Genomic DNA, 12,918 nt, shown 5'->3' on the forward strand with positions numbered 1-12,918 from the left:
CCCTACACACACACACACACACACACACTGATTTTTATTTTTATTTTTACTAAAAAGGAGAAAACAAACTTCAGCCAGTCTGTGTCACAAAATGAGCAAAACCGGGTAGGATGCAGTTCACACAGAAAGTCTCTGCTCCTGGGACAACTATGACAGGGTCCAGCAGGAATTGGGCTCCCGCAATCTGGCCCGCAGGCTAGCCCCCTTCACTCTGCTTTCCTCTTTGCTGCCTTCTCCCTGCGAGTGGCAGCTTCAGTCCATCCGTATTTCAGCTCCGTTGGGTCCCCCAGCACCCCCTCGTTCTCACCCCCTCCACCCTCCTCTTGCAGCTCCCTTTTCTTTCTCCTCTTCTTTTTCTTCTTCGTCTTTCTGGGTTCCTCCTCTTGCTCTCCGCAGGGGCTCTCCTCTCCTGTCACCTCCAGGCTCTTCTCAACCACAGCATCTCCACCTCTCTCCTTGCCCTTCTTGGCTCTCTTCCGTTTTCTGTCCAAGCTGCTGCTGCTGCTGCTGCTATTCAAAGCAGCTGCGGCAGCCTCCTGCTCACCCTTCTGCCGGATGCAGCTTGCCAGGAAGGCTTTTTCCTGCTCTTCCAGCCGTGCTAACTTGGCACTCATAGTTACACCATGCCGCGCCCCCCTGGAGACAGCAAAGAGGCAAAAGACACTGTGGTGTAGTGGCTAGAGCGTTGGACTGGGAGTCAGGAGATCCGGGTTCTAGTCCCCACTCAGCCATGGAAGCTCAGAGTGACTTTGGGCCAGTCACAGGCTCTCAGCCCAACCCACCTCACAAGGTTGTTGTGAGGATAAAATGGAGGAGGAGGGGGACTATGAACGCCGCCTTGGGTTCCTTAAGGAGGGGGAAAGGCGGGCTATGAATGTAATCAATAAATAAATAAGACAGGGCGCTTTACAAAGAAGTCTGCATTCCAGCCACCAAAAGTTTGCCACTTCTTAACGTTAGAGATCAGGATTTTGGGTAATGCACGAGTGGTCAGGAAGCGGAAGTCACGGGCCACATCCAGCCTGCCCAACAGCAAGGGCTGGCCCACCCATTCTTCGATGGGGTGGGGTCCAGGCAGCAGCAGCAGGTCGGAAGTGTCAGTGGCCAGTTTAAGAAGGCTGCAAGTCACTTTTGCCTCCCCAGCCTCCAGTTCTCAAGAGGAGCTCATGACCACGGCAGATCCAGCCGCCGTCCAAACACTGGTCTGGCTGTGCCGTTAAAATGCGCTCCTCTGCAGAGAGCTGGGGAGCACAAGCCAGCCGTCGCTCCATACTCACTTATGGGCTGTTCTTCCCCCACAAGCCTGGACCAGTTCTTCATCAGTCAGCCTGTAAAAGAGCGGCAGGTGAGGAGAGCAGCACGCCCACTGTTCCGGGGGCTCGCCGCTGCTGCTCTCGCTGCCGGCGCAGACCCTCTTGGGAACTCAACAGAACCAGCCAAGTCTTGCCCGTTACCTCCTAGCTGTGGACAGGTCCAGCTTCTCCTCCTCGCTGCTGTCTGAAGAGGGGGCCGGATCCATGGGCTCCTCTCCGCCAGACGTCAATGTGGCTGCCTGGAGGGAGGCGAAGATGGACCAAAGGTCAGGCCTGGCTGCCGGTGCCTCCGGACCGCCACGGAGGCTGGGCCCACAGCAGAGCAAAGCGGCAGCCTGCACATCAGAAGAGCCAGAGATCCCGTGGCCCAGGTCTCGTTTCCACAGGGCCAAGCAGAGGCCTCCCGACGGCCTGTAAGCAGGCCAGGAAGGGCAGCAACCCCCCCAGCATTGCTCTCCGCGCTCGGGGGCTCTAGTAGGCACTGACGCTCCTCCTCCTCGAGCGGCCGCAGGGGCAGCGAAGTCCGCCCACGCATGCCGTGCTTGGGAAGAACGCCTTCCTCTGGCCGGCCTGCGTCTCTCGCCAACCCATCCCACGAGGGCCCTGGCCAGGCCTGGGCGTGATGGAGAGGCAGGGGAAAGAGAAACCACCCCACGCCGGGTCTCGTACTGTCGCCTCCCCCGGCCTGGTGCCCTCCGGATGTATTGGACTACAAGTCCCAACATTCCCAGGCTGAAGATGATGGGAGCTGTAGCCCAACATGAGAAAGGAGGAGGGGGGCCTGATGGCTGGAGCACAAGGGGAGAGGCTGGAACTCGAAAAATCTGGTCACCCCTTTGGGGGGGGGCAGGGGGAGAGGTGCTGGGAGGCTGGAAACAAGCTGGGGGAAGAAGGGCAGACAGAGGAGGTGGAGTGGCGGCAACGTCAATGTGAATGGAGGAGGGGCCAAGTGGAGGGCGAGGGCAGTCTGGGGGTCCTGCAAAGGGCCCAGGAAGCACTGGGAGGGGGGAGCAGCGGAGGTGGAAGGGCTCTGAACTCCACTGCTGGCTTCAAGCTAGCAAGGACGTTGCGGCCCTCGCGTTAACGTGACCAAGCCAGACGCTGCCTCCAACAGGCCTTCGGAGCCACACGGCCCTCTCCTCCTCCAGGGCATCGACTGCTCCTTCCCATCCTTTGAGGCCTTGCCTGTTTCCTTATGCGGCCAAACGCGCCAGGCTGCACTCCAGAAGTAAACTGCGCTTCAGCTGCGGCCTGTGCGGATGGCTGTGCTGCGCAACAGGCCAGGCAGACCGGGGGTTAATGGAGAGCCCCTTGTGAACCCAGAAAACGTCTTATGCCTGGCCAGTCCATGGTTCCCTCCAGCCCACCTCTGCCACCTGAAAGCCTCAGGACTGAAGTTGGGACCTTGGGCAGGCAAAACGTGTGTCCGCCTCGAGAAGTCACATTAAGCTCTTGTGCCATGAGTCAAGACTCTCCTTGATCCATCGTCTGACCGGCAGCGGTCCCCCTCCCTCCCTGCCTGGAGCTGAACACACGACGGTCCGCATGCAACGTGGATGCTCCGCCACTGAGAAGCCTCAGCAACGCTACACGTTCGAACCCTAGCATCCCCATTACCTTCACAAAGCGGCCGTACAGCAAGTTCTTTTTCGCTTGTGCTTTACGGGGCTTTTTATTTGTTATTGTTCCTGCCTGCTCAGAGACCCTTTTCACTTTGACACCGTCCTAGGAAAAGAGAAGGGGAGGGTGGACGTGCTTCATAAACTGTTGCCGTGAGCCTTACCACATCCCTGCAAAGCACACCGGTGTCATGATGCTCCCCATCTTACAAGGGCTGAAAGAAGACGCTTGCCTCAGGCTGCCCTGCGAGATCCTAGCTGAGCCAGGGTTTCGCGCCTGTCATCGCTACGCGGCACCCACTCCTTTCCCCAAAGGGATGCACTTCCTCTCAGGCATGGGGGAAGCACACTGAACTCTGTTTAGCTGTGGTAGAGATGAGATGGCTAGGCTACCAAACATCTTTGCACACGTGCTGTGTTGAAGCCAGACTTACTCATGCTTAGAGTAAACCCACTGAAGTCAGTGGGGCTTAAGTTAGTCATGACCACATCAAGTCTCGTTGATTTCAATGGGTCTAATCTACGCATGGCAATGTTTGGATCCAAGCCAACAGAAAAACAAGACTGGCCCCTGGCAGCCTTGCCAAAGAACATCAGAATGGTCGGTGCTGGATCAGACCACGAGGGTGCCATCTAGTCCAGCATTACATTTTCTGCAGTGGAAAACATAGGTTTTCCCCCAAGGAGCCTGCAAGCAGGGCAAGAAGGTAAGACCTCTCCTGCTGTTGCATCTGGCACACTGATTTTAAAATATCCAGCCAGTCTTTAAATCAGATACCCCCCTAACTTGTAAGACCCTCCGTCCATATGTTTATCACCCACACCTCCAGTTCCCTACAGTGACGGACCTCGAGCCTTCAACAGGCCACTATTGATGGTCCTCCAACCAAAGTCAAGTCTACCAGTGCCTCCTTTACCTGCCCAGCTTCTACAGCAATGTTAGCAGCAGATGAATTGAAGAGGTGGTCCCACCAATGGAAGGTGAACTGCTCAGCTGAGTTGTGGCCTACCTGTGTCAGGGGAGGCAGAAGTTACAAACCATGGCTCACAAGCCCCCCCACCCCCCAACCTCTCAAGACAGTAAGAACCCTCCTTACCCCAGCTGTATCGCACTTCACTTTGACCTTTATGGCTCTGGAGATCCCATTCTCTCGCTTCCCAAGTCCTTTACCTAAAAAAAAGGTTTTTTGAAGGGATGGAGTGGGGGTAGGGGAAAGAACAGCAAAGGGGAGGTAGATAAAAGCCCTTTGCATCCAGTGTGTTCCAAATATGATTCCATACTTTTTGTAAAAGGGCAAATAACTAATGCGTAACAGTTTATATTCAACAGGCTTACACGGCCCAACCATAAGCAGAACTTAATGCATGCTACAATACCTGCAATGCAGGAAAAGCACAGGATACAGGAACATCGAAAGCTGCCTTATACTGAGTCAGGCCCTTGGTCTCTCTAGCCCAGCATTGTCCACACTGGCACTGACTAGCACTGGGTTTCAGGCAGGTTGCTTTCCTAGCCCTACCTGGAAAAGCTGGGGATTGAGCCCAGGACATTCTGCATGCAAAACAGGGGCTCTGCCACTGAGCTACAGCCCCTCCCCAAACCAATATGGTATCGGGTCAACAAGGAAGCTTCAAGATAGAGGCGCAGTTCACATATCACAGCAGCAATTGCTGAGTTGTTTAACCCAAGAATTGCAGGGACAAATGGAGAGTGTGAGCCGTGTGCTTGTCGCTTCCGCTTTCAATTAACAATCCAGGAACCCAGTTAATCCAACAACAAACCATGAGCAATTGTTGGGTTAATTCTGGGTTGTTTAACCCATAAATAACTCAGAGTTTCCAAGGTTCGCACATCATGAAACAACCCAGGAACGGTATTCCTGGGTTGTTAATTGAAAGAAGAAACTATGAGCACATGGTTCGTACTCTCTGCTCATCCCCACAATTCCTGGGTTAAACAACCTAGGAATTGCCACTGTGATGTGCGAACCAGGTCAATCTCAGCTTTCATTTAGAAAGAAACCAAGACATGTCTGCTCTTTATGTTTACAAAAGATACACTTGAAAATGTGTAGGGCAGAATTTTCAAACCCAAAGGGATGGCTGTGTGAGATTTGGGGTAGAGTCACATTTATTATTATCATCATCATCTATTATTCCAAGTTCCTCGTCTTTATGCCTGTGAAGATTTGAGTACGCAGGCAATGCCTGGTAGAATCTCAGAAACAAGAGCAGTGGGTGAATAATCCAGCATTGGGACTTGAGCCTTCTACATAGTTTTTAACTCCTCCTTATGACTAACAAAAGAAGTACTACTTTAAGCAAAATAATATATGTTGCAGAATTATGCCACAGAGAAATTCTGCAGACTGACTTAATTCACATTTATATAGGTCACAGAATCCTGCTTTTCTTGGGGTAGAAAATTCATTTCTTATTATTTAAAACATTTCTATCCTGCCTTATATCATTAAGATCTCAGCGTGGCGTATGGATAAAATAAATTTAAACAGTATAAAACAATAAATAATTTAAACACCTAAAAACATATTAAACCATTAAATACCCTAATACCAGTTAAAATCTAAAACAATAAAACAGTTAAAACAAGGTGCTAGGGAATGCATTTAGCCCTCAAAGGCTTTGGTAAAAAGCCATGTTTTTACTTGGCACCAAAATGAAACCAATGTCTGCGCCAATTGGGCCTCCAAGGGGATGGCACTCCACAACTGGGGTGCCACAGCAGAGAAGTCCCTTGTCAAGGGCTCCTTGGAGGGCTCTCAGTCTAATCCAGTAGCCAAGTCCAGACACAGACAAAGGGATTCTTTTCAAAGCTTTATTCTTCTTTTACAACTTAACAGCTCTACAGGTAGCAACTAGATCTGAGCAGCAGCATCCCTATGCCCTAAGTTAGAACAGTTAGTCCCCGTTTGAAGCGCAATTACTGGCAGACCCCTGAATATAAGGACTAGGGAGAATCCCTCCCCTTTTCCCTTGGATCCTCTGGGCGCAACCGTTCTTTGAGCGCGAACCATTTGGCGCCGCTCTCTGCGTCTGTGCCGCGCATCCCCCCCAGTCTGCTATCTGTGCTGAGTCACTCCCTGGACTGCTTTCTAAACTAGGAATGTGGGTGGGAGGAAGCTCCGTCAGCTGTTGGTCCTGGGAATGAGGAGCGCGCTCCTCTCCCGAAGGAGCGACTGCTCTTCCTCAGCATCAGAACTACTCTGGGATTCTATGGGCTCAGTGTCCACCCTGACAGCCCTCTCCCACATCCCACCATAGTGTATGTCTCGTAATGGTGGGACGCAAAGGAGGGCTCCTCCAACAGATCTCAGTTCTCAGGCAGGCATATATAGAGAGAGGCGCTCCCTCAAATATTGAGGTCCCAAGCCACTTAGAGCTTTAAATGTCATCACCAAAACCTTGAATCTCTGTCCTTTTCTCTATGTGGTGATGTGTCTAAAGCTGCCCCTGCTGTAACCGTAGACATTAGTGGGGAGAGGTGAGCCCTGCAGGTACATATTTATGGGTAAGTCCCCACACCTTTTTTCCAGCCATGCCTCTTCAGTTGCTTTTCCGCAAATTTCATCCCTTTGCTCTTCTTCTCCAACGAAGTGTTGCTCATGATGGAAGGTGGGTAGAGACACAAGGGGGACCTTTTATCTTAAAGGCACCAGGATCCTTGCTTTGCCCTCCAAGATCACCTGGCCACCAGAGAGAGGAGGACATCTGATCAGAGACAGGCACTAGTTCAACATGGCTTTAAAGCACACCATATGATTTCAAATTAAAGAAGTAAAAATAATTTACCATCCTCTTCTTCAGCCTGAAACACCAACAGCAGGGATTGGGCTCTACTTTTAAATTTCATACACTATTCATGTGTATGGACATACACTGCTCCAACATTTCACAGAGGAATTCCGCAACATCCTTGTAACACCATGCCCCGCGGGCTCTAATCTGTCTGCTCTCTTCATTTATTTTGCAGTAGCCTGTGTCCTCTACTGATTTAAAAGCCAAGAGCGTGTTGGTTTTTTGGAACAGACAACATATAATGGAAAGACCTAACTGGGCTTGAATCTCTGGTCTAGGGCTCAATCCTGGGCATGTTTAGATGGAGAAAAGGCCTACAACTCCCAGCATTCCCCAGCCAGGTGGCTGGGGAATGCTGGGAGTTGTAGACCTTTTCGTCTAAACATGCCTAGGATTGAGCCCTAAGTGATGCACTTTTCTCGAACTCAGGCCCCTACAACTGCACTCTGGCCCCATGCAACACCACACAGGCACTGGCCACTTCACACACTGCAACTCCTGAAATATGACTTTAACTGTTGATAACATAGCTGTCACCCACCCTCTTGGCTTTTAAATCAAAGGAGGGTCCAGAGATGTCAAGGCTTAGAGAAAAGCCAGGGGGAAAAAATAGGAGGAAATCCCTCTCCCTGCGGTTTTTTTATTTTCAGTTTTGCCAACAGAAAAAAAAGAGGTTTGGGGGAATCACTGAAATACTCCTACAAAATATTTTCTATTTCAGAATGAACAAAATGCTTCTTAAGATAAGGTTTTACTTATTAAAAATGGGTAATATGAAAAAATATGTAAGACAATCTACAGTATACACAGGAGTTAGTCTCTAATTTTGTAGAGTTCAGTTTCTCAGTGTTGTTACAAATATGCTGCTAGTCCTTAGTATTATGACTGCATGAAATGGTTCTCAAATGGTGTAGACAGCACAGGTTGCATGAGCTTGCAGCTCTCTGCAATACTTAATATATTTGAAATTTGCTTGTACAAAATTAAGTCTACACAGTCCTGTAGACGCTTACCTGGGAACAAGCCCCACTGAACTCAACAGGACTTACTTCTAAGGAGAAGACTATAGGATGGCACAGTAAGGCAACAGGATGTTCGAGGCTACAGAATAGGTTTGACTTCTGAGTAGACATGCTTAAGCTTCTTTTAAGTAAACTGTCTTAGGAGGGTTTTTACCCTAAATGATGGCCTGAAAAATAAATAAAACTGCCCTGAAAGTTTACTTAATATGCTGAATGGTAGAATTTTAGATGCTGGGTTATAAGTGATGCATTTTACGTGGTTAATGCAGTGGAGTATTTTAGACTTGACAAGACACTGAGTGTTGCAAACAACTGCTCCCTTCCCAAGCAGAAGCCAGGCAAGTTCTCCTCCCGGGGCTTCCAGCTCCCAGAAATGTTACATCCCCAGGGGCCGGACTGCCGCGGGGCCGAGCGCGCACGCGCCTTCGCGGAGGGGCCGCGGGCGTCCCGGCAGGGCGCCGGCTACGAACCCCGGCGCGCCCCGGGCATGGCGGCGCCGGGGCCTCCCGCGCGCGCCCCGCGGCTCGGGGACCCGCCCGGACGCGCCCGCCGCTCCGGGTCGGCGCGCCGGGCTGCAGCGCCCATCCCGCCCCGCGCGGCCGAGGGCGCCCGGCTGGGCGAAGCTGGTCCGCGGCGCGAGGGGCGCGAGACCCCGGGGCGCGCGGCGCGGAGGCGGCTCTGCCCCTCGCCCCGCCAGAAGCCCGACTCACCGCTGCCGGCGGCGCCCGCCGCTCCTCGCGCGCGGCCCGGGCCGCCCGGGCGCAGCCGCCGCCATCTTGGGAGGAGGGGGGCGGCGGAGGCGGCGCCTCCGGGGCCGGGCCGGGCCGGGCGCCCCGCCGCCCCTCCCCGCGAGGCCCGCCGCCCCGGCCCCGGCCCCGGCCGCCTGCGCGTGACGGGCTGCAGGCCCGCCCAGCGGCGGGGCGCCCGGGCCTGCCGGCTGCGCGCCGCTCCCGGCAGGACGGAGCCCTGCGCAGGGCCGGGGCGCGCCGGCGCCGCCCGCCGTGTCCCGGCGCCGCCCGGCGTGTCCCGGGTCCGCTGCCTTCCCCTCGCCTGGACGCACCAGGGCGCCGCCGCGAGGAAGCGGCCCGCTCCGCTCCGCGTGCGGCTGGCGCGGCCCAGGCGGCGCGCGGGGCTCCTCGCGCGGGACGGGAGGAGGGTGCCGCGTTAATCCGCAGCAGGCGCGGAGACCCGCGCCCTTGCCCAGCCCGGCGCCCCCCAGGTGGCTTGGACTACGCCTCCCATCGTCCCCGAGCAGCGCGGCCAATGCAGCTGCTGCCTGGGCTCCGGCTGTCGTGCAGGGCCTTCACCATGAGCGATCCGGACGTCAGCAGCGCAGGGGCCGCTCGTGGGTCCCAGGCGCAATCGCCAGCATCTGCTGCAAAGCCCTTGGCTAGCAGGGCAAGGAAAGGCCTGCGGGAGGCCACGGCGAACGCGTCTCCTGCCCGCCACGGCAGACAGCGCTACTTTCTGCTCCGGTTGGACTGAGTCTGGCTCAGCGCTGGGCCTCTGCATGAAACTTGTGCTGGATCAGGCCAAAGGTCCGACTCCTGGCCAGGAAGATGCCTCCAGGAAGCCCACAAGGAAGCCTCTCCCCTCACTCCCGCTGCCCAGTATTTGGCGGCAAGCTAGACCGCCTCCTGCGGCAGTGAATTCCGCGCGTTAACTACATGGCCTGTGAAGAAGTGCTTCCTTTGGCTAGTGCTGAATCCCCTGGCCATCCGTTTCTTTGGATGACCTCTCTACCAGAAATAATTGTAGCAACCTATGAGCCTATCCCCTTCATGGATCACTGCCTTGTTGTGGCGAAGGGGCTTGCGTAACTCAGTGAAGCCATAAGCTATGCCGTGCAGGGCCACCCAAGACGGACAGGTCATGGCAGAGAGTTCTGACAAAATGTGGTCCACTGGAGAAGGAAATGGCAACCCACTCCAGTATTCTTGCCAAGAAAACCCCATGGAACGTATCACAAGGCTAAAAGATATGACGCCGGAAGATGAGCCCCTCAGGTCGGAAGGTGTCCAATATGCTACTGGGGAAGAGCAGAGGGAATTTCCAAGTAGCGCCAGAAAGAGTGAAGCGGCTGGGCCAAACCCGAAAGGACACTCAGCTGTGGATGTGTCTGGTGGTGAAAAGAAAATCCGATGCTGTAAAGAACAATATTGTTTAGGAACCTGGAATGTCAGATCAATGAATCAAGGTAAGCTGGAGGTGGTCAAACATGAGATGGCAAGATTGAACATCGACATCTTGGGAATCAGCGAACTAAAATGGACAGGCATCGGCGAATTTAATTCAGGTGACCATCATATCTACTATTGTGGGCAAGAATCCCTTAGAAGAAATGGAGTAGCACTCATAGTCAACAAAAGGGTGGGAAAAGCAGTACTGGGGTACAATCTTAAAAATGATAGAATGATCTCAGTACTAATCCAAGGCAAACCATTCAACATCACAGTAATTCAAGTCTATGCCCCAACCACTGAGGCCGAAGAAGCTGAGGTTGATCGGTTCTATGAAGACCTACAACACCTTCTAGAACTAACACCAAAAAAAGATGTCCTCTTCATCATAGGGGATTGGAATGCTAAAGTAGGAAGTCAAGAAATCACCGGGATAACAGGCAGGCATGGCCTTGGTGTACAAAATGAAGCAGGACAAAAGCTAATAGAGTTTTGCCAAGAGAACATGCTGATCATAGCAAACACTCTTTTCCAACAGCACAAGAGGCGACTCTACACATGGACGTCACCAGATGGTCAATATCGAAATCAGATTGATTATGTCCTTTGCAGCCAAAGATGGAGAAGCTCCATACAGTCAGTAAAAACAAGACCTGGAGCTGACTGTGGCTCAGATCATGAGCTGCTTCTTGCAAAATTTCGGCTTAAATTGAAGAACGTCGGGAAAACCACTAAACCGTTCAGGTATGACCTAAATCATATCCCTGATGAATATACAGTGGAGGTGAGGAATAGATTCAAGGGATTAGACCTGATAGACAGAGTGCCTGAGAAACTATGGACGGAGGTCCGTAACATTGTTCAGGAGGCAGCAACGAAATCCGTCCCAAAGAAAAAGAAATGCAAGAAAGCCAAGTGGCTGTCTGATGAGGCTTTACAAGTAGCTGAGGAAAGAAGGGAAGCGAAAAGCAAGGGAGAAAGGGGAAGATATACCCAACTGAATGCAGAGTTCCAGAGAATAGCAAGGAGAGACAAGAAGGCCTTCTTAAATGAACAATGCAAAGAAATCGAGGAAAACAACAGAATGGGAAAGACTAGAGATCTCTTCAAGAAAATCGGAGATCTCAAGGGAACGTTTTGTGCAAAGATGGGCATGATAAAGGACAAAGAAGGCAGGGACCTAACAGAAGCAGATGAGATTAAGAAGAGGTGGCAAGAATACACAGAAGAACTATACAGGAAAGATCTGAATGTCCCTGATAGCCATGATAGTGCGGTCACTGAACTTGAGCCGGACATCCTAGAGAGTGAAGTCAAGTGGGCCTTAGGAAGCATTAGTAACAACAAAGCTAGCGGAGATGACAATATTCCAGCTGAGCTATTTAAAATCCTAAAAGATGATGCTGTTAAAGTGCTGCATTCAATATGCCAACAAATCTGGAACACTCAACAGTGGCCACAAGACTGGAAAAGGTCAGTTTACATTCCAATTCCAACGAAGGGCAACGCCAAAGAGTGTTCAAACTACCGCACAATTGCGCTCATTTCACATGCCAGCAAGGTGATGCTCAAAATCCTACAAGCTAGGCTTCAGCAGTATGCGAACCGAGAACTACCAGAAGTACAAGCTGGGTTTCGAAGAGGCAGAGGAACTAGAGATCAAATCGCCAACATTCGCTGCATCATGGAGAAAGCAAGAGAATTCCAGAAAAATGTCTATTTCTGCTTCATTGACTACGCTAAAGCCTTTGATTGTGTGGATCACAACAAACTGTGGCAAATTCTGAAAGAGATGGGAGTACCAGACCACCTTACCTGTCTCCTGAGAAACCTGTACGAGGATCAAGAAGCAACAGTAAGAACCAGAGATGGAACAACCGATTGGTTCAAAATTGGGAAAGGAGTACGACAAGGCTGCATATTGTCACCCTGCTTATTTAACTTATATGCAGAGTACATCATGAGAAATGCCGGGTTGGATGAATCACAGGTCGGAATTAAGATTGCCGGGAGAATTATCAACAACCTCCGATATGCAGACGATACCACCCTAATGGCAGAAAGCGAAGAGGATCTCAAGAGCCTCTTGTTGAGGGTGAAAGAGGAGAGTGCAAAAGCTGGTTTGAAACTCAACATTAAAAAAACGAAGATCATGTCATCTGGCCCTATCACCTCCTGGCATATAGAAGGGGAAGAAATGGAAGCAGTGACAGATTTTACTTTCTTGGGCTCCAAGATCACCGCAGACGGTGACTGTAGCCATGAAATTAAAAGACGCTTTCTCCTTGGGAGGAAAGCTATGGCCAACCTAGACAGCATAGTAAGAAGCAGAGACATCACCTTGCCGACAAAGGTCCGTCTAATCAAAGCTATGGTTTTCCCAGTAGTAATGTATGGCTGTGAGAGCTGGACTATAAGGAAGGCTGAGCGCCGAAGAATTGATGCTTTCGAACTGTGGTGCTGGAGAAGACTCTTACGAGTCCCCTGGACTGCAAGGAGGTCAAATCAGTCCATCCTAAAGGAAATCAACCCTGAGTGCTCATTGGAAGGACAGATAATGAAGCTGAAGCTCCAATATTTTGGCCACCTAATGCGAAGAGAAAACTCCCTGGAAAAGACCTTGATGCTGGGAAAGACTGAAGGCAAAAGGAGAAGGGGACGGCAGAGGATGAGATGGCTAGATAGCATCACGGATGCAATGAATATGAACTTGAGCACGCTCCGGGAGAGAGCGCAGGACAGGAAGGCCTGGCGTGCTATGGTCCATGGGGTCACGAAGAGTCGGACACGACTGAACGACTGAACAACAACAGATGAGCTTATCCCCTCCTTGGCTTTTTTATAACCTAAAAGGCCTCTCACATGTCCATCTGCCCCCCCTTTCAAGTGCATTATGATGGCCGCAACAAACGGGCAGAGTGGCAGGGCAATCATGGCCACACATGATCACCACAGATGACACCACAAA

At 51.9% G+C, this 12,918-nt stretch overlaps 1 protein-coding gene across 1 annotated transcript; it reads right to left on the reverse strand.

Annotated features, from left to right (window-relative positions):
* Positions 1-23: 23 nt before the first annotated feature.
* On the reverse strand, positions 24-8,555 carry GPATCH4 (G-patch domain containing 4). Its single transcript, XM_084823919.1, has 8 exons — positions 8,481-8,555; positions 6,476-6,636; positions 4,030-4,103; positions 3,850-3,942; positions 2,931-3,038; positions 1,455-1,552; positions 1,278-1,328; positions 24-636 (listed from the first exon to the last, which is right to left on the reverse strand). Exons 2-8 carry the CDS (start codon positions 6,555-6,557, stop codon positions 207-209), a joined length of 936 nt encoding a protein of 311 aa, XP_084680045.1. The 5' UTR covers positions 6,558-6,636; positions 8,481-8,555; the 3' UTR covers positions 24-206.
* Between the last annotated feature and the right edge of the window lie 4,363 nt (positions 8,556-12,918).

Source organism: Heloderma suspectum, chromosome 17 (genome assembly GCF_057233095.1).
Source record: "Heloderma suspectum isolate Gila_16-S chromosome 17, 16-S_ref, whole genome shotgun sequence".
NCBI classification, from domain to species: domain Eukaryota; kingdom Metazoa; phylum Chordata; class Lepidosauria; order Squamata; family Helodermatidae; genus Heloderma; species Heloderma suspectum.